We start from the raw sequence: 21,312 nt of genomic DNA, 5'->3' as shown, positions 1-21,312 counted from the left end.
TCATGGCACCTAGTCAGACACCTGCAGCAGGTGGTTTTGGAAGAGCTCTTAGAGGATAAAACGTCAATAGCACTGAAAAAAACCAGACTTTTAATGAGATAGTAGGTAGCAGGTCACTCAAGAGTTGGCTCTACAGGAAATGAGGCTGTGTGAGGGTAAAGTTCTGGAGAAAGCACCTCATAACATGCAAGGCTGGTCATTTGCAGACCAAATTTCAATGAATGGAAAATTACAAGGATAATGCCATTACTGGAAAACAGGGTAGATTGTTACAACAGACAGTTGTGGATTTGCTATGTAGGACTATTGAGAAAAGTCTTGTGGGATTTAAAAAAACACCCACTGATGAAGTGCATTTTCTTTAGGCACAAGTAGTTCAGATTTATAAGAGTCTTACTCTAGTGGATGTTAGAGCTTTGGGGAAATAAAACTACCCTCAGCAGACAGGTAAAATGTGGAGCAAGCCTGGCATTTAACTGCTTGAAAAGAAATTGAGCTGAGTTTCTCCATTATGTGATCAAAGAAGAGCAAAACCTTCCTGAGCTTGATTCCAGTATGTGCTGTGGTGGTTGTTGCTGTACTCAAAGGTTTGGTGCTGCAGCTGAGCAGATTTGAGCAGTCCCTCTCGCTGACCACACGTTTCCCTGGGCACTGGCAGCACAGCCCTTAGCCAAGCCTTTGCTTGACACATTGCAGGGTGAGTTTGTGTATCTTTGTCCTTGCTTCTACTGCACTTCAGGCTCTCAGGAGGGGACTAAACTGCAGTCCCCAAATACTACAAACAGGTGCAGTTAGTCCCATATGCAGTGCCTTTGGGACAGAAGGTGGGAGCAAGCCCTGTTCTGTGCAAAAGGCCAGGCAGACAGACATCTCTGAAGAGCAAATTCCTGACGCAAACTTTGATCAGGATGCATCTATAGTAATGTTTTCTTTATATTGAGGGTGTATTTTAAAAGCCACTCTCCCATCTGGCTTCACTTTCTGTGCTTTGATTCATGACCCAGAGCAGTCTCAATGCACTCAGGATCCCACAGAAATGACACAAAACTGAGAGATGTGATTCTACTGCCTGCCACCAGGCAGCCCAACCCAGGGATTTCTGTGGAGCCAGCTCCAAAGGTACAGCAGCTGGCTCTGGGGGCTACATGCCATCTTTTAGCTCTCGGGTGTGCTTCTCCTGCACTGCCTGACCTGGTAATCCAGACTTAGTCTCAGCTCTTCCAGCAGAGGTGCAGCTGCCAGGGGAGCACAGCCCTGGTTCATGCATCTGTGATAGGTTCCTCACTAGCAAGCATGTACAGAAACACTGAAAGTAGTGCAACAAGTAGATTCTCTGAATGACTTGGGCTGAGACTTGATTACCTGTGTAAATCAGAGATGACATTGGGCACAGTCAGGCCTTGGTTGTTGGCAAGCCTGGGTATGGTATTAAAGACTGGCTTCCAGCTCTCTGTGGAAATGCAGGCCAGTGGTTCCCTGTCTGCTGGGACCACACAGCCAGACAGAATCTCAAGACCCTAAAACGTTTTGCAAAGCACAGTCACCTTTACCTTTCCTCCCTCCCTTTCTGTCCTGACCTCTCTTTCCCTTTGCCCACTTGACTGGCACGTACAGCACCGCCCCTCCTGGCCACAGCCGGGCTGATCAATCCTATCTGGCTGCCTTCCATGGGGACCCGTTCAATTAGGGAAAAACATAGTACAGGAGATGTCTGGGCCCGAGCAGTGAGGTGGTCTAAAGGCCCAAGTGAGGATGTCTGTCTTGGCAGTGCATGTATGTGCACCAGGCAAGGAACCCTGCACCCGTGGGGAAAGGGGAATGTGAGTCTAGCCAGCAGAAGAGACACCCCTGCCTTCATGGTGCTGCTGCTGCTGCTCAGTTACTGCACACAACGCAGCTGTGCCCATGGGATGATATCCCTTGTGGGAACAGTCTGGCCCTAAGACCACACTAACCTTTCTGAGCTCCACTCCCCATGACAGATCCCCTAGAAATCCAATCATTTCCACTTGTATCTACAGATGCCCTCCACAGGTTCCTCTTTGTCTCCAAGGGAGCCTCCCTTTTGCACAGCTGAACATTGCTGCAATTCACAAAAGCAAAAACCCAAAGTAAATTAGGATGATACAATTCAGTTTTGTTGAGTCTCCAGTATAGTCTGTGGAAGACGTACACAGTTCCAGAGATTTTTCCAGATTTTTGGCACAGCAGCCAAATATTGCTTCCCAAAGCATTCCGGCAGGGATCCTATTTGTGTTAAGAACTACAAGATTCCAAAATTGGTTGCCAATATGACTTCATAGCTTGTCTTAAAGCAACTACTGAATAAATAAATGACAACTTTGCTAGAGACAGGGCCCTTGATTTTATTCATACAGTGGCAACTGATTATCTTGGATAGCTGAGAATGAATCCCTGAGAGCTGTAAATTAGCAAGGACTAGATCTTCCAGACATTGCTAGTGGTCATCAGCCTGGTCCACTGAAAAGGCTGCAGCCCCTCAAGCTGTTTGCCACTGCCTTCCTACACAGAGCTGCCCCACCTCTGGCCAGACCTGTAGCCAAAGCTCATTTGGGCACTTCTGCCAACTTAGGGAAAAAATACTATTAAATTTTCTTTAAAATGTGTTCTGAGATTTACTGATGAAAATTGTAGAGGGGTTCAGATCCTACTAAATATAACTCAATATTTAGTATTTAAATACAACATTTTTGTGTCCTGTTAATATTGAGAAAACCTTAACAATAGGACAACAGAAGTAGAGGGGACACTGGCGATTTTCATACTGATTATCTACTGACCAAAACAGGTAAGTGTTAATTAGAAATGTTTTATTTGAAATTTAGAACCAAGGTAGCTTGTTCTATCAAACACAAATTTAGTGAAAAAATTAAAAAAACCCCAAATTTCAAATAAGTTCCTAGCTTTTTGCTGACATCCCAACTTTAACCTTATTGAGACATCTACTTTCAAATATTAAACAGCTGTGCCTTGCTTTGACTTCTGTGAAGTTTTAAAACTCCATATGTAAGCATAGAAAAGTATTTCTGCCACTCATTTTAACAAATTTTTCTCCTCTTCTATGTCTGAAGCATGGAAAGCTTCCGCAAATGCATATTTGGATTTCACCCAATTCTTTTTGGTGTTCTGCTCAAAATTTAATTATTATCTTGTACTTCAAACACTGGTAGATTGTTAGGGTGAGAGAAAATGTTCTGTGTCTAAAGTAGAAGACATAAAGCCCTATTAATTTTATATACCCTATTAAAGTACCAAATGGGATGATTTTAGTGCCATGAGCATGTATTGATGAAGACCATACTACTTGTTACTTTATTTCTAGTGAAGAAATGAATATACTTTTTGATTTTACTGCGACATATGTGAAATCTTGATTCTAAAGAGTACATCTAAATTGATAGCTATATCCACTTAGACATATATCCACTCCAGTAGCCTCATTTCTCATAGATTGATTTTTGAGATGTTTAACTCTTTGACCATAACACCTGTGAAATGGGGGCACACATCAGTGAGTCAAATAATAATGAAAAAAGTCCTGTGGCTTCAGACAATAAATTAGAGTACTACCAAAGTAGCTTTTCATCTTTGCATCTTAATGTTTTGACTTTTCTTATAGGTTTGTTACTGAAATCAGTTGTGTTAATACTTATTAATGAACAAATAAAACTGTCTCCATCCTTTGAATTCTTTGGGAAACCAATATATTTTTAGAGAGTGTGTGACATGTAGTGTGCATATCAATCATCACAAATTTATGTCATGTATCCTGCAAGGGCAATCCTAACCTTTTCTTTTCATGGCCACTGGGAACCAGTTGTGACCAATTCTATTGGTTCTATTTCTGTTTTACCATATGGAAATGGATCTGCATCCATCATGTTCAGAAGCTGTTCCAGCCATGGTGAACTTCTGTCAACGTGGCGCTGCATGGACCTTTGGCCCGAGGTCACGACGAGGGAACTGCCCAGCTGCCCCTGGTGAGGCTTCTCAGAAAGGAGAGTGACCCTCTGCAGCTGGCAGCTGCCTGGGCAGCACGCCAGAGCAGACACAGCTGTAACAAACACTGTGCTCAGCACTCCTGAACAGGGACTGGCAGGTTTTGAACAGAATATGGTGATTTCAATGAATCAATTCTCAACATTTTACATTTCAGTACAAGTTTCAGGTTAAAACTTCCAGAAAATAAAAGTGTTCTTTTTTTTGTGGTTTTTTTTTTTTTTTTTTTTTTTTTTTTTTTTTGGCTGGTCTGTTTTTTTTTTTGTTTTTTTTTTTTGTTTTTTTTTTTTTTTTTTTTTTTTTTTGTTTCATTTTGACTTTTTTCAGTTGGACTAAACATTCCCCTTGCTCCTCCCTTCTGACAAGGGAAGGAAAAGAAAACAATTTCCAAGTCAAGGACTGCTTTTCCTTTTCCTCAAGCTGTTATAGTTCATAGCTATTCAGTCTATTTTCTTTATTGCCTGGCTTTGCACTCACCAGCAAAATTAGTACTTACTCATCACAAGTACATAATAGGACTAAGAGAAAAGCACTGCAGGATTTGATCCCACTATTACTGTGTTCCATTAATTTTACAATGAAGTCTTGGCTACTAACATAAAATCCTAAATTCTGAAAACACTTCTGGCTTTGTGTTTCTGACATTTAGTTGAATAGAGTTACCAGGTACATGTTACCTTAAAATTGATTTTTAATGACAATATTTTATAATTAACAATAAAAAACGACACTCTGTACCCAACTTCTTTTGTAGACTATTTTAATAAAGGGATTATGAAATACAAAAGAGAGAGAGACAGGTAACCTGAGATGCAATTTTGGAATGCAAACTTTTAGTTCAAATGTGCAAGCTCAAACTTAACAAATGTTTAAAATATTTGAGTTTGTCAAATGGTGCCAAAATAAACCATGTCTTTTCTAAAGACTACATATTTAGCTAGGCACTGGCAATGTAAATCTTTCAACCATTTCAAGTATTTGTTTAAAAGCCTCCCAGAACACGTGGGCTCCCAACAAAACTGAAGAATGAAATGTTTAGAACACTGAAGCTCAACAGCTGACTTATAATCGACCTAATATGAGAACACTACTTTGTCTTTTTGAACTTGTGAATACATTTTATTTACCAATGCATGAGAAGAACAAACAGAGAAAGTCCAGTTGTGCAGACCTGATGTGAAATGTTACAGCGATAAGAGGCAGCCCATGAAAGGGAAACTGCCCAGCACTGATTTCATGTGCCTTCCATCCGATTCTTGCATGGGAGCAAAATCTTCAGCAGCAGAAGTTAAGAAGAAGAAAACTCAACAAAACCAAGAGCCTAATTCTAATTGAAAGAAATAAAGGCACAGAGAAATCCTGACGTTTAGATGGTAAGTTCATTTGTGTACATGGATTAAAGGTGTTATAACATCTGGTAAGACTATATATAAAGACAGTTTTGTAAAATGTTCCTGATTTGGAATAAACAAATAAATAAACAGGCATATGACAACATACTGACATCACCAAACCATTTCAATATGATAGCTTATTTATAAAAACAGTTTTAATATTCCTTAACATTAATGATTAACTAGTGAATTTACCTTTGCCATTAATGTATTTAAAGAGGAACAAAACAGAATTCAGCTATAGGACTCCACTAACAAGACTGAGCTCTCTTTAAACTTTTCAGTATCAGCAGTTTTCTCAACACAAGTACAGAAAGCCATGCCACCAGTTTTCAGCTGCAGGCTGCATGAAAAATAGTACTAAAAGACTAAAGGTCCACAGTTCTTTTCTGTTAAAGTTGATTTGTCACAATATTGTTAATTAGTGAGGGCTTAGGGAAGGCTTACTAGGAATATAATTACAGTGCTGAAAAGCATTAATAATGCTCTTATCCCGAGCCAACATGATGCTATTTACATATTTTACCCTGGCATATACCAGAAATGGCTCCCAACACATAACGTACTGCAGGATCATCAAGAGAAAGACACAAAATCTCACAGGGGAAGAATATTTCTGAATATCTCTGTTCTATTCAAGACAGCAGGGACCCTTGACCAGGACAATTTGACCAGTAATTACAGCTGTCACCATAAGATGCACCTATGGTGAACTATCTTTTATCATGAACTGTTTTTCCATCAGGAGGGAAATGAATTGCTACTCCTGGTACATAATTGGATGCAATCTCATCTTTCTCACATATATTAGGATAGAAGTGACAATTGCATTTGTCTGTTGTATGAGAGCAGGCTTCTTTTCACTTTCAGAGCTCTGCACAGGCATCAATCAGTTCTCAATGAATAATCCATATGATAAGCCCATTAACCCATGTTGTCATTATCGCCTCTTTCTGCTGACCAGAGCAGATTTCCTGCCCTCATTACACTGAGAGGCTAAAGTTAGGCTGGGCTCAACAGGACCAGAAGTTCTGCTGAGGGCACTAAAGGCTGGGCCTCCACTACCAGACCTATGTGATTTATGCTGCTCACTTCAGCAGGTGAAGAAGTGAAAGTGCTTTGACATAAACCACATAGATACTTTTGCAAACACCCTGGAGGAGCCCAGGAACCTCTTCAGGGACTGCATACCTTTAATGACAGTCACTAAGGAATTTGCCAAAGACCACACACCAGGTTGTTAGCAAGGAAGAGGGAGAACTCAACTGGTTTTGAATCTTTCTATTCTCAACATAGCAAATTTCCCATGGTCCTTTCCAAAGAATAAAAATATTTCCAGCTGAATTTTAAAAATCAACACATCTGATTTAATTACAAATAAAATACATTTACCCACATTTGCAATTTATGACAAAACACCATAACCTAAATTATCACTGAATTCCAGGCTGCTTGGTGCAAGACAAAAGACAGAGTCAGGAACTATTTTTTCAGCTTGGGTATAATGTGTTGAAAGGAAAATTATGGAGCATAACTATAACTTAATTTTACTGAATCAAGTATTACCTGCAATCAGATGTATCTGACAACAAGCCTGCTAGATGGCTTTTGCATGGCCCACCCTACTTTCCCAAACAAAGCCAATGGACACAAGAGGCTGGAGGTCATACAGTCTGGCCGTAGGAAGCCTGCATTCACAAGATTATTCACTTGGACACAGAAATACTTGGGAAAGGTGAGGAGCTTTTGACACTCCAAGGGGAAGGAGGAACTCAGCACATTCATGCATGGAGCACAAGCCCTGATTTAGTACACTTGCATTTTCAAAGTAGCAAACAACTTCCTCATAAAAGCTGCCAAGCAGTAACTAATACTTTTACACTGAAAAATAAGTACTTCAAAGTGAAATTAAAGCAATGTTTAAGAAAAAATGTTTCATTCTCACAGTGAAGGAAAAGCTACCTTATTGCCTTACAGGGATCTTTGTCCCAGAGGCCATGTTTAACTTAACTAAGAAATCACCTCTAAGAGGGGGCTAATTTGGAGATGGCAGTATTTCATATCACCATATTCAGCTTGGAGATGCTGTTGATACTTTGCTACTGTGAGTATTAAAGAGGAGCTGTGAGAAGGGATGGAATAAGAGCTCATGTCAGTAGGGAATGCTAAAACAACAGGTGACATTCAGTACCCATAAATCCTGGGTTATTCAGAAAACAGTTCTGTCTTCATACAGGCTACAATGAACTCTGAACATTACAACTGAGGAAGGAGATCTAGAGTAGTCATTTTGCTACAGAAATATTAGTACCAATAAATAATCTGTCATAAAGCAATCCAATGCTAAAAATGGTTACAAACAGCACAGAGATAAAACAGACAACATCATTGTGACAACCATTAAAGTCACATTTTGTCTGTATCTTGAACACTAGGCACAAAACATGTTGCATCTTGGTAAAAACAATGCAGAGCTGGAAAAAAAAACAGATTAGTATGACAAGACCAATTAAAAACATGGGACAGATCCTTTAAATGAGACTTGGGATTCTCTCTGGAAAAGAGAGAGTGGGGGAAATTATGCCAAATATGTACAATCACATGGGACATAGAAATATGAACAGGGAATGGTTCCTCACCATTTCTCACGTACAAAAACTAGATGATAGCAAATGAACAGAGCTGGTTCATAAGAGAAAGGGAAGTATTTTTTCACTCAATGCATCATTACCTGCATAAGACCTTGTGAAAGGAACAAGTAGATACAAACAATTTTAATGGATTCAAAAACAGGTCATGAAAAAATGCTGCTAAATACAAAGACACCATCTCTGGCTTAGAAAGCCTTTAACTAACAAACTGCTGGGACACCAGCTGGGAGAGTGGCCACTAGAGCTGGCCTGACTTTTTACCCTTTCCTAGGCATCTTCTATTTGTTATTGCCAAAGGCAGTCCTTGGGCTTTTGTCTAGGATGGCATAGTAGCCCTTACATTTTTGTCTTTATTTCTTCCTCACTACCTCCTTACAGCAGAAATGGTTCAATAGCACTGACTGCTCAGAAGATCTTGTCATCCACTTTGTGCACAAAGCTCAGCGAGGACAGTAGGACAAGGAGCTGTTGAGTCACCCAAAGAGCTGAACAGCAGCACACGGGAGACAGTGAAGGGGCTGGAATCTGGGGGGTGGCAAAACTCTGGTTTGCAAGAATTAAAATTTCTTCCCACTGAACAGGTGTGGGGGAGAGGCTCCAGACTCACTGGCTATCTTAGGATTGACTAAAGGTCAAAAAGGAGCACTTCAGAAGTTTCTAGAAGTGACTTGGGTAAACGTGGCTTGGAGGGATGCTACTTATCTCCCTGCAAGAGGTTAGGTTTGGTCAACTGAAACCAGGAGGGGCTTAGGTCTGCAGTTGAAGAAGGTTTAACATTTAAGTGTTTGAAAGAAAAAAACAGACATTAAAATGTTTCTCTCTACACCTACACCTAAAATTAAAATGTCATTTTCTCCAGATAGACTGCACCATCACAACGTCTGAACAAGCAAGCATTAAGAAGTAAAACCATGTAACAACATTAAACACAAAGCAAAGCAGATAAGTGTAAGCCTCAGGAGATACATCCACCTTGCCTGAGTTGGCTGCTCCTGAGGAGACACTAAAGCCCAGCTGGCTGCTGAGATTCTTTATTGCATTTGGGGTTCTCAGAGATTACAGCTGCTTTCTTGAGCAGGATTATAAGAGTACTGGCCTGACAACGGGAGATGGTTGGGTCACAAACAAAAGTCTAAGTTCAACTCTAATGTATCTTAGAGTCTGTAATGTCTGTGTACCCCAAATTTTCCTCCTCAGCCCTCAGTTTCTCCCCTCCCTGTAAGATTCTATGCTTCAGCCTTTTAGTTCTAGGGCACTTCATGAGTACAAAAAGCTGAGGATTGACAGTTTAGCTTCAAACCCAACTTGGATGATACTCCTGCACTGCAGGGCAATCAGAGTCTTGTAGGAACGGGATGAGAAGAGGCAAACACTGAAAAGGTGACTTTTTAATTTATAAGGTGTTTTCTGAAATCTGAGAGCTTTTCCCTCATTTAAAAGGACAGAGGAGTGACTAAAAACAATACACTGTCTGAGATACTGTACAATGTCACAAGGCTTTCATGTTGCAATTTTTTAAGCTGTATTTCCATTGAAACTTAAATGTAAATTTCGTTTTAATGTGCACTGAAAATGCCATGTACTAGCAGAAGCTATTCAACTGTTGTATAAAGGTATACATTTATCCTGCCCTTTGATGTAGCCACAGTTACTACCTGCAATTCAATGGGCTATGAGTAAGGAGGAAAAAATATCCACTATACCAGCCAGAGATATTTCTTGAATGTCAACCTACTTTATCAATTAATATATTTAACATACAAATACTGGACTATTTGCAGCCTCAAAAATAAAATAAGGGATTTAAATTTTGAAACTACTTTGCAGCATTTTGAACCTGAAGCCCGCAGTATTTAAAAATTCTATGCCTTGCAGCAGAGTATAGTCTAACATGGAGAGGACAGAGTGTTAAAATAAGCATCTACATAATTTTTCACAATACAGTGTGCCACAACGCATTTGGTCAAAAACAAACACATGTTTGCAGTGAAACATTTTAACAAATCACAGAACTCAGCAGCAAAGTAGTTAAACATTTATGATTTGATTTTATCTCAGCTTGGAATGTCGCTGGAGTGTCCCACTTCTAACAACTGTTTGCTAAGTTAAGGCTTCAGTGTTTACACAGTGCTGAATGAAGCAGCCTGGTCACCAGATGTGAAAGCTTCCTTAGACTACAGCTTTCAATCAGATCACGGTCCTAATGGTCCCTGCTCCAACCTTCTTCCTCAGGACATCCACCAGCCTTTCCAACCTGAGAGGGGGCAGGGGAGAGGGAGAGGAGAGAAAAAAAAGGAAGCTAATGTTAGGAATGTTCTGGCTGAAAGAGACAGTGTTTGCACTGAACCAAGCTGTCCTGGTGGTGGTCACGCTCAGAAACAAAGCACTACTGTAAAAGACAGACATTAAGGGAAAATGCAGACAACTTGTGAAAAACTTTTTAACCTACAACCCAACCCATCTGCAGCCAGTGATATATATCAACTCACTTTTCCTTTGTAGTGCATGGAGTATCTGAGGTCCCTGTACGGCATTTATACAAAACCCTGTGCAGCAATCCTGTGGTACAATATACACTTTGGTGTAAGCAGGACAATTAATTTTTATACTTTAAAACATATGAGCTGTCCATGCTCTTGTTAAATGTAGCACTTAACTATTGCTTCCCCTTAAATACTATCTTGCCTATTATCCAACAGATACTTTTACTGTTCAGTTTATAAATTTATGTCTAAAGGCTGATGTGTTTTATGTAAAAACTTTCTCAAAATACTCAACAAGCCAAGTTTCTAAGGATGTGGATGATGATATTTTTAAGGTGGCCTGTGTGATTCTTGTGTCAATACAACTACAGAAAAATTAACAGTCTAAGTAAGTAGGACAGAGAGCTGCCCAATCCTCTTAGATTTGAGGCACAGGCACTATAAACATGTTCAATCTCACTGGCTTAATTTGATCTTTCTTTTGTTAAAGTATGTAGACAAAGGCAAAGGACTAAATTTCTTCATAATTTTGTATCTACACACATTTATCTTCAGCATTCCAGAAATCATGTATTCAAGCTATTTTTTCAATCTGTCTGTATTTTATGGTATCCTTCAATGAAAACTCTCCCACAAATAAACTATCTGTATAAAAGCAGACAGTGTGTAGCAGAGCACTTTCAGAGCCACGTCCAGAATATTATACACACAGCTTCCACAATGGATAAACAGAGCTGTAGGTTCAAATAGTTGTCTTCATTGTTACAAAGTTAACCATTTTTTTCTTATCTTGAAAGACAATTAAAAAAAATATTATACAACATGAGAAATGCAGATAGGAAATAAAAATAACACAGCTTTATCAAAATTGCAAAATGCATTTTATCTCACAAATACATTAGTAACTTCAGCGCACGTAAACTAGTCAGCATGGATTAATTGCCACAGGTCATGACTAATGTGCTTGGTACGTATTGAAACACACTTGTTTTCCAGGAACCACCAAGCACGATGAAGCTACACCTTTCATTGTACTCACCAGGTGACTTAATTCCTGAAATGAGATTAAGAATTCACCACCCAAATGTAATCATCAGACAGCAGGAAAAGTATGTGGAAAGTTCAGCTCATTCTAGCTCTTACACAGGGACTCTGAGGGAATGAGTGTACAGGTACAAAGCTGCTGCTTAGGTAGCAACTGCTAAAAAACTGCTCCTCTCCCTTCAGTTTTCCAATAGTCACTTCTCCTTCTTAACCAACTAGTGCATTTCCCCCTGGCTTTGTAAAATAACTTCTACTACACTTTGTCTTATAGAGGCAGCACCCAAACAGCCATATCTCAGTGCTGTCAGTCCATGCAGGTATAAAGTCGGGGATTTCACAAGTTATTTGCTCCTGTAAATTTTCTCACATGGATACATCTATGTTTTCTGGATTTTAACTCAGTTACTGATCAGTCAGTTTTGTCAGCCTCTCTTATTGAGAGGTTTCCCAGTTACATCTGCTGTCAGTCCATGTGCAATTTCAGAAAGCAATGGCAATTAGTTCTCTTTCACTAGCATGTGTATTCAGAAGCACAGCAGCTTTCTCAGCCATTTTAACTCTTGCTGGAGGTCCCTTTCACACTAGCACCCTCTCTAATGTACTTCAGAGACATAAAAGCACTGGAGAAACATTTCAAACTGTTTGGACAAACAGAAGGCTTGGGTTGAAAATTGTTTTTCTGGGAGACAGCATAAAACCTGTAAAATCTGAGATCATGGCTTATTTAAATCACTGTTCAGTTAAAAAGAAATATTGTGTGGCTTATACAAGGCAGGGGGTGGCGGGGGGGAATGACTTGAGTAATTGAGGCTCCTTTTGGGGAAAAACAAGTTGGATGTCACAGCTAACACACTGTCCTACAACTGGGTTTAGATGTGCACCACTCTGTGACCAAGCACTGGCACTGCACACCAGAGCAGAACAAGTCAGTGAAGAGCTGCCCATGTTTGAAGAGAAATACCACTGGGATGAAAGTAGCTGTCTTCTGTTTAACCTTGAAACTGTCAGGCTTCATTGAAAATAATGAGGCTTAACAATCATAGTTTCTGCTTTTCAAACGAATGATGACTGAAATCATCAAAATGAGGTATTCCTCCCCAAATACACACCCTGCAGAGCTTATTTGCCTTTTGTTTCAGTCATATGCGAATTTTGAAATTTATTTATTCTTTATCAGGAGGAAAAAAAAAGGTAGCAGTGAATTAAGATATTGTACTTCAAAAGAGATTTAAGTAAAAATGTAAAAGAGAAATGGCAGCAGCTATTTATAAGATAAAATAACAGAGGGCAAAATTTACCCCTACACAGACACAAGACCCAATATACCACTGAAATCCCACTTAAGCCTACAAAATAATGCTATGTGCTGAATCAGTGGTTAATAACTCTTGATACAGGCCTCAGGGGGCTTTTTGGAATGATAATCCTGGACTCTTTGTTCACCAAAGGCCCAACTCTGTCATCCCAACTCACACTAAGCAACATTTTCTTTGTGAGTAATAAAAGGCAGCTAAAAAGGCTGTTTGTGCCAGTGAGGTGCTACCTGTGAGGGGTGAGGGTGGCAGAGCCAGCCCTTGTTGATAAGGCTTTGTGCCCAGCCCAGCAGGACACTGCAGGCAGCTCCCTCTGGAGACTGAGCATTTTAATGTGGAAAACTGCAGTAATAGTTTTATACCTCAAGATCAAAGGTAATTTAACCAGAAGAATGGGAACTAGTCTCAGTGTTTGCAGGGTTTTATTCAAAATATGGAAGACATGAAAAAACCAACTTCTGTTGCTTTGCGTAATTTCACCAAATTTTACTTAACTGAAAGCAGCACATTTTATTGTATTCTAAGACAAATTCTAACCAATTCCAACATTCTAATGAGATTTGCCTTTTTGCTTGTGAAGAGTCCTCATAGTATAAGCTAAATGTGCAACATTGCTCTTTCTCCTGAGATGTAAGCAAGGACACTCACTGAATTTGCATCTCATGAAGCAACTAATTAAGTAATTTTAGAAGAAAGCATTTGAGTTCATATTTTAGATCAGACAGAAGAATGATAAGGTGGACAGGCCATTCTATGGTAGTGCTGAAGGTCCAAATGTGCAAGGACAGACACACACCTTTTGGAATGCTTTACAAAGCCTCTTAAGGGCTCACTCCCCATTCTCACAGATTTCAATTTCTTCCTTAGAAATTTTTGAAAACCGCAGTAGATGACCTTCATTATTCCTTGGTTCTTCAAATACTTCTAGAAAATCTGTCCCTTAACAAATAAATTCTCTCAATAAATGCCTTATCAGCATTCTTTATACAATTATTTTATGCATGCATGCAAAGTGAGTACAAAAGGACATATAAAATTCAGGAAAAATCTATGGATTCAAACAGATAGGCTCAACTTTGGTTTCATTCCTATTGATTTACATATATCCAAAAGTAAAAAGTAAAAATGTCCAATGCTTTTCAAGATAGATGGAATTTGCATCAACGAGAAGCACAAAGATGATGCTAGAAACATTTTTTATCTACACTACATACTTCTGTAATGCTCCCAGGAAATGGAAAAAATAAATAAAACACACAATTTAGGAAAGGGACATCCAATCATTATTTTTAAGTTAGCAAAAGACACAATGTTAAGAGTCTTGAATTGCAGTGGCTTAATGGTTTCTTCAAACAAATTTGGAATTAAGAAGTTGAATCTGCGTTCTATACAGAAATAAAAAGAATTCTATAAGGGGCTTGCTGCTATGATGTTACAGGTATAATTATGTCCTTTTGAACATGTTGCTAAACTTTAAGAAGATCCTCATCTTTAGAGGAAAGAACAGGAACATCTGAAAAGGATCATTACTAGGTGAGTCTTCCCCAAGGCAAATTCTCAACCATTCTCAAACTTTCTTCCAGCTATTTCAAACTGTGTTCCCTTGTCACCTGTGCACACAGCTGTCAATGCTTGGATGGAGAGTATGTTGTTATGTGGAGTGTTCTTACACAGATCCTGAATTGCTTGACAATCAGCTCTGACTTTTAGCAAAGCTTTACTCCTGTGAGTAAAAACAATTTTGGTTTTAGACTTGGTCTCCACACAGCAGACTTAAAATCCTAACTGACAGAGAAGTTTGCTCTGGGAGCTCAGAAGCTGAACAGACTGGTGCAAGAATGCTCCCTACCATTCTCTACTGCCCACTCCTGTGCACGTTTTTGGCCTGCTTCCCTCTTTCACACATTCTGCTGAAGAAGACTAGCTCTAACCTGTGGCTTGGGATCAGGAAAAACTCTGCAACTGCATAAATCCACAGGGGTTGGTACATCCTTCCACACTGCTCCACCTTTGGCCAAAGGAACTCACCCCAAAGACAACAGTGGCCTTTACTCCCAAGTTCTGAATATGACAGCTACACAGTCATGGAGTGACCTTCCTGCGAATCATGCCCCAGGAAGAGATAAAATGGACACCCAACTGACAGAAAAGGGCACCCTTCAAGTAGCCCATGTCCTAATCTGCAAAGCAATATATAGACTAGCCAAAAACAATGGTTTCTACCTGCAAATGGAGGAGTTAAGTGATAAAAACAAAATCATCCTGGATTTTGAAATGCTATATAAAGGCTTATAAACCTAAGCTATAGCCCTTGGTTATCTTTCCAGTAGATAAGATTAGGCTCAGGCTATGAAGATGGCCTTACTTGCATGATTTCTGGCTTCTTGTGGAATGTGTTTTGCTGACACTAATTCCCTTTAGAAACCAAGCTTTTGAAAATATATTAGATAAATAAAATGCATTGGACAAAAGCACTGCAAGCAGTTTAGCAGTAGAGTTCAGTTAATGGTTGTTTGGTGAGTGTTCATACAAACAAATTCACTTAATTTCATTTAGAATAAAACAACTCAATTCCTTTTCCCCTCCTTTCCTTCAGCTTTCCTCTCAGATAAACTTCATAAAATTCTAAAGGGCATACTTGTTTTCTGGCATTTTCTGTCAATTCAAGGAAACAAATGACAAAGAGAAGAGAGGCTGCTGTGATACTGGTCTTGCCCAGAAACCAGTCACTTGGATAGGATCATTTACTCAGGAGGCTGGAGCAAACTGGTTCAGCTCTATTATCTGCACAGGGGAACTGGACCCCAGCTGCTTCCCTCTCAAGGGAATAGCACTGTGCTAACACTGGGTGTTGGGGTGGCTTGCTCTCAGTTTCAAAATTTTAGGCTGCTTTGAATAAAATACATAAATATTCCATGTTTTGAAGCCTGGTGTCAAGGATATGACCTTGCAGTGCATGACCTATCTACCACGTTACACAGCCATCACCCTCTTACTCCTGGCTGATTCAGCTAATTTTTAATTACCCTTATTTCTCAATTCAGGTATTATTTTTGCTACCTCAAAAGCCTTCCTTTTTAACAATAGCTTTTTATCTTCTCAGTAAAAATCACTGCCCGTTGAATTTAATGGTCTGTAACAATTCTTTCATAAACCATCATAGTGATAAAGACTACATGTGGCTCCAGTCACAGCTGCCTTCCTCTTCTTAACCAAGTTCCCTCTGCATTTTTTGGATCAGAGTCTGGGTGTCTTTCTAAACGCTGGAGTTCAGCCATGGTTTTGAACCTGATGCTGAGCACAATTCAGTGCCCTCTGTCAGACAAGTGTCTGGACTGACTGGTATTAATGGTCCTTCCTGGTCTTAAAACACACATCTCAGAGACTGATTTAGCAGCATCAATAAGCTCTAAACCATGGTAGACCACAGTGTTGAATCAAATCACTACAGGCACCGCTGCCAACTCCTGCCTGCCCAACACTGTTTGTAATGTCACTCCAAAAAGTATGTTCCATTAAATGTACTGGCCTTAAATTTGGCAGGGCAAATCATTCTGCCCCTGAAAAGCACTGTCACCAAACAAGCATTCCTATTAAATCCCTTTCAGCATCTTCTCAACCCAAAATAGTAATTCTGTATATGATTAAACTTAGAAGCAAATACAGCCAGTTGGGCACTTGACAGCAGACATATTTTAAAATAAGGCTGGCTTACACAGGCCTTGGCTAAAATATTAAGCTTTTATCTGTGGTCCACAATAACTAATCTTGTCAAACTGTTTGCCCTCCACCTTCTGTTTGGAAGATTATGAGCTAGCTCACCATTACTATTCACCTTGTGCCATCACTAGCAGCAGGAAAACTGAGCAGTAAACACAGTTGGTCTATTTTGACAGCATTTCACCCTACTTTGCATTGATGTAGATTGCTACACACTACAGGATAATACAAAATCGGCTTCTATGCTGGATTTAATGCCACCTTGTGAAAGGTATCACTCCCTTACTTTCAAATGCTTGCTTAGGACAGCATACACTGACTGCCAAAAAAAATGAGCTTCTGAAAACGAAAAATAAACCCTGAAACATCTATGCTGTATTTCAGTACATCGAAATCTACAACATATCATAGAGATCAGGCTCTTATTATTGGATGGAACATTCACATCTGAGCATGTGGCTGATACCAGAGATCAAAAATGAACAATAGCTGAAATAGAGGACATATTGGCATATTTAAAGTCAAATGATACACAACAGATTATTTAAACAAATCTTCAAATTTCCCTTATCACTCCAGCTTGAATCCAACAGTTTATTATGGCAATTTTATGCAAAGCTTATATTTGTGCCAAAAAAACATTTTATATACCTTCATAATAAACTTGAATTACTTTTAGCACTGACAAGTACTGTTTTCCCATATTTGGTGTCACAGCTGTTCTCTCTTCTTAGGAGAAATCTTGACATGGGAACCTACGCCTTACAGTGTACTCCTTATATTTCCATAAAGTTTGTGCTGACATGAATAGGCAAGGGTCTCCTGGATTTTCTTGTCAAATATCTCCTGGCAGTCTGTGTCGCCTGCTTATGGAAAACTAGCAGTTTTACCTTATGGTAATATGTCTTCCCCACAGAAAGTATTCTGTCATAGTATTTATTCATTCAAGGAATAAATAATGAAAAATGAATAATTAATGAAATATTAATTCCTGAAAACTCCTGATGAACACTAGTCCTGCCCCTTGGTAATGATGTTTGATATCATTAGAGTGCCATGAACCAGGCAATCTTATTGTGTCTCTGAACTGTTCCTCACATTCTTGGGAGCAATACAGTCTCAGATCTGGGTTCTTTATGTCTACAAACATAATAATAATAAAAAAGTATCCCCCTGAATTAGAGACTCAAATTGCTGAATACAGAGCCTTTTTGTCTAGGCTTCTCAATTTGGGCTTTGAACTGTATCTGGCAACAGCTTGCCAGTTTCCTTATACTATATTCCACAGAAATGTATTTCAGGAGATAAAAAAGGACCTCCTTTATTGAGGATTTTGGTTTGTTCTAAATCCATCTTCAGGAAAATTTAAAAGCAATGTCAAGAATTTATTATCTAAAACAAACCATTTCAAATTTGCTCAAAACGGACAGTTAGGATTTATTTACAGATCTGCAGAGAATGGCCTTATTAAGAGACTCTAGAATTTGAAAGTACCAGTCTGAAAACACCACATTACACCTTTCTGCATGTTAGACTTGTAAAGTCAAATCTGAACCTCTCAGTTGCCTATTCCAATCAAGCTTCACTTCTTTCAGACGCCTTCTGGTCAAGTCCTGTTTACAATGAGTTTGCACAATTGCAAATACTGATGCGCTATGGTGTTGGTTTTGGCTGGGGTAGAGACAATTTTCTTCTGGCTGGTATGGGGCTGTGCTCTGGATTTGTGCTGAACACAGAGCTGATAATAGAGAGATGTAGGTTTTACATAGGTTTGTTGTATTTTATCGCCGATGTGATATTGCCCAAGCTGGAATGATGCCCACCACAGCACTTAGAGATCGAGTAGCAATGGAAACAGGGATGGACATAAGAGGAAAGAATTTTACTAAGCTCTTACTAGTGATAAGTCCTTCATAATGGGCTCAGACTGGCAGGTGAACTCTCTACCCCTCTGGTGGTTTCAGGACAACTCACACTTGGTCATACTTCTGTAAAGTATTTCCGGAAAAAAGGGCAGTCTTCCATCAAAAACTAACAAAAAATCCACGGACAAAACATCCTCTCTTCCTCCTAAAGTTTCCCTTGGTGGCAATTCTGCCTGGTGATGACATGAGTGGGACAGATTGTAGGAGAAAAGCCTTTTAATTTCTGTTGACGAAAGCATAAAAATTTGGCATACATAAAGAGTTACAAAATTCTTCAAAAGCATGGAGTAAAATCTACAAAATGTCTTTTGTGCTGAGTGCATGACTTAGATATCCCTTTTATCTGATGCACATATGTTATATCCCTTAAATAATTTATGATCATTTTATCAAGGATTGAAATAGAAACGATAGAAATACATATATCATGAGGCACAAAGTAAATTGCTAAATAAAATAATTTTATTGTACACATTTCAATACCTGCACAATACACAATATCTGCAATGTCTTTCATTCAAAGGCTGAATTCTGTTACTTTCTATGGGCAAGAATGCCATGATCTGAAGCTAAAATGGTAAAATTTGGTCCTAAAGATTTATGCCTTCCAACAGCTCAGTGTTTGGATCTGTATCCTTATAACCACATCATAGCATAATGTAGAACAGGAAAGTTGAGCAACTTGCCAACAAAGCAACAGTGGGGATTATGGGGTTACAGCTATTGTTAGCTCTCATAAATGCAGTTGATGCTGCCCTTCTACAAAACCTTGTTTAAAAAAAACAACTCTACAGAAAAATCTGACTATTAATTAATGGCTCAGTAGTAGTTCTGAAACACAAATTGTTATTTTTTTCTCAGATAACTAGCCTCTGGTTTAGTAAAGGTATACTTAATTTCAAGCAGTGGGGAAATTGAAATGATTTCAAGTTTGCTTAAAATAAAATACTTTTTTGGCCTAGTCAGTTATTTCTTTTTGTTGATGTAAAGAACTGTCCCAGCAATTCTCTAAAAGGTTATATGTAATTCAGAAGCTTCAGAAAGTCTGGGCTTTCTTTTTGAGCTTCTGCATATACATTTACAGTATTCAATCTTTTGCATATGTTAAGAAACAGTATGAGTATTAACAGAAAGAACCGCAAATTTATTTTTATTCCTTCAGCCAAGCCACAAATAAATGACTCTTGCAAACAAACCAAATACTATTTAGTAACGGCAATGTAAATGCCATGGACTTATTTTATTTGGATATAAAATATTAAATTAAATGAGTATTTGCTGTGACACTCTTTTTATCATCTTAAAAAAAAAAGCAAGTCTGAAAAAAAGTTTTCTTGCTATTCTTCAAGGAGCACTCAATCTGCTGTTCAAAGTTATTTAAAAATTTGTCATAGAATAGTTAACTATAAGCTTACAAATACTGTGTCAGCGTGCTTCTTCCTATTGGGCAAACAACTTCAAAATCTAATTTGTTTGTGTTATTGGTCTTACTAAATATTAGTCTTTGCAAGTCTGGTTTACACCACTGAAGTTAACTATGCCAACACTCTGATTTTGTTCTGAAGTATTCCACAACAAGCTGATATTATACAATACAAGCCCAAGAGCTAGCTGATCCAGTTTACTGAGTGTATACTTAGTGTATTTTGCTACTGATAAATCAATAAAACCATGTTGTAATCTACAAACTTCCATCTCTCTGAAGCAGCTATAAGTAAACTGTAAATGAACACACAGGTCAAAACTGGGATGCTGTGATTATGTTGACTCTGAAAACATTTGACTTTCATAGAATACATTTTAGTGTTTGAGAGAATGAAGTTTCAGCACTGCTTTTATTTTCGTGAAAGGCTGAGATGATAAATATTCAAATGACAATAAATATTTGTGTTTATATTGTAACTACCCATACTTTAACAAAACAATGTCTGCACTGCAATCCACAATGTACAGAGGTTAAGTAAAAGTAAACCATAGCTACAAAAAGAAAATAAATACTTGACTTTGCCTGTATGTGCAGTTTTGCATTCTTCATCCATGTGAAACTCCCTGCAGCCAATGGATATCTTGGCTGTGCAAGGAATGCACAAAAGGCATACCTGTCATTTCCTTTGATTGGGACTTTTTGTCTTCATCTGTTAAGTGCACCACTGAACATAATACTGGCACTGATCATAAACTGCCAGATGCTGCAGGCCTCACTATAACTTATGAGACCCAAAATATCTGGGAGAAGGATATCCTATAATCTGCTCTGGCAATATCACACATTTTAATTGTATGAGCCTTTCAGGAGTGATACCACAACTTGCTCTATTAAGGACATTGCCTAACTTTTAGTGTCTTGCTTCAGGCTGTTCAGAAGTCCTCAAACTATCTTTTCTAAAATTAAGGCCACAAGTTTCTTTGAAGGTGATAAAGACAGCAGCAGTGCTACCAGTTCTCCTTTTCAAGACAAACATAAAAAACAATACTTCCAGTTAGAGCATTCAGTCAAGCTAAGGAAAACTTGATTTTAACCCACATCTGCCACTTTTTAGGGGAACAGTACACACCAGGGTTGAAGACACTTCTATGTTTTTCTTTCTGAAGCTGTGAATTTCTACAGAAGAAACATATGAAATGCTATTAGACCTGGAGGTGTGATTCTGTGGGAGGCAATCAAGGGTGCCCACCTGGAAAATGGGAGCTGGAAGTTCTGATACTGGTTTTGTATTTATGTTCAAGAGGCATTGAATTAAACTGAGAAAAAGCTCTAAAGG

General features: G+C 38.8%; 1 protein-coding gene across 4 annotated transcripts in view; it reads right to left on the bottom strand.

Annotated features, from left to right (window-relative positions):
* Positions 1-4,794: 4,794 nt before the first annotated feature.
* The window catches only part of MIPOL1 (mirror-image polydactyly 1), a 185,095-nt gene continuing 168,577 nt past the window's right edge, over positions 4,795-21,312 (bottom strand). For all 4 annotated transcript variants that reach the window (XM_058026968.1, XM_058026969.1, XM_058026967.1 and 1 more), the window contains one exon: positions 4,795-10,319. In XM_058026968.1, the coding sequence (XP_057882951.1) occupies positions 10,253-10,319 (67 nt within the window). In that variant the 3' untranslated portion in view covers positions 4,795-10,252. The remainder of the gene's footprint in view (positions 10,320-21,312) is intronic.

The sequence above is a fragment of the Melospiza georgiana genome, chromosome 6 (genome assembly GCF_028018845.1).
Source record: "Melospiza georgiana isolate bMelGeo1 chromosome 6, bMelGeo1.pri, whole genome shotgun sequence".
NCBI classification, from domain to species: Eukaryota; Metazoa; Chordata; class Aves; order Passeriformes; family Passerellidae; genus Melospiza; species Melospiza georgiana.
Note: the sequence above shows the minus strand (reverse complement) of the source record. Positions and strands in the feature narration are given on the sequence as shown.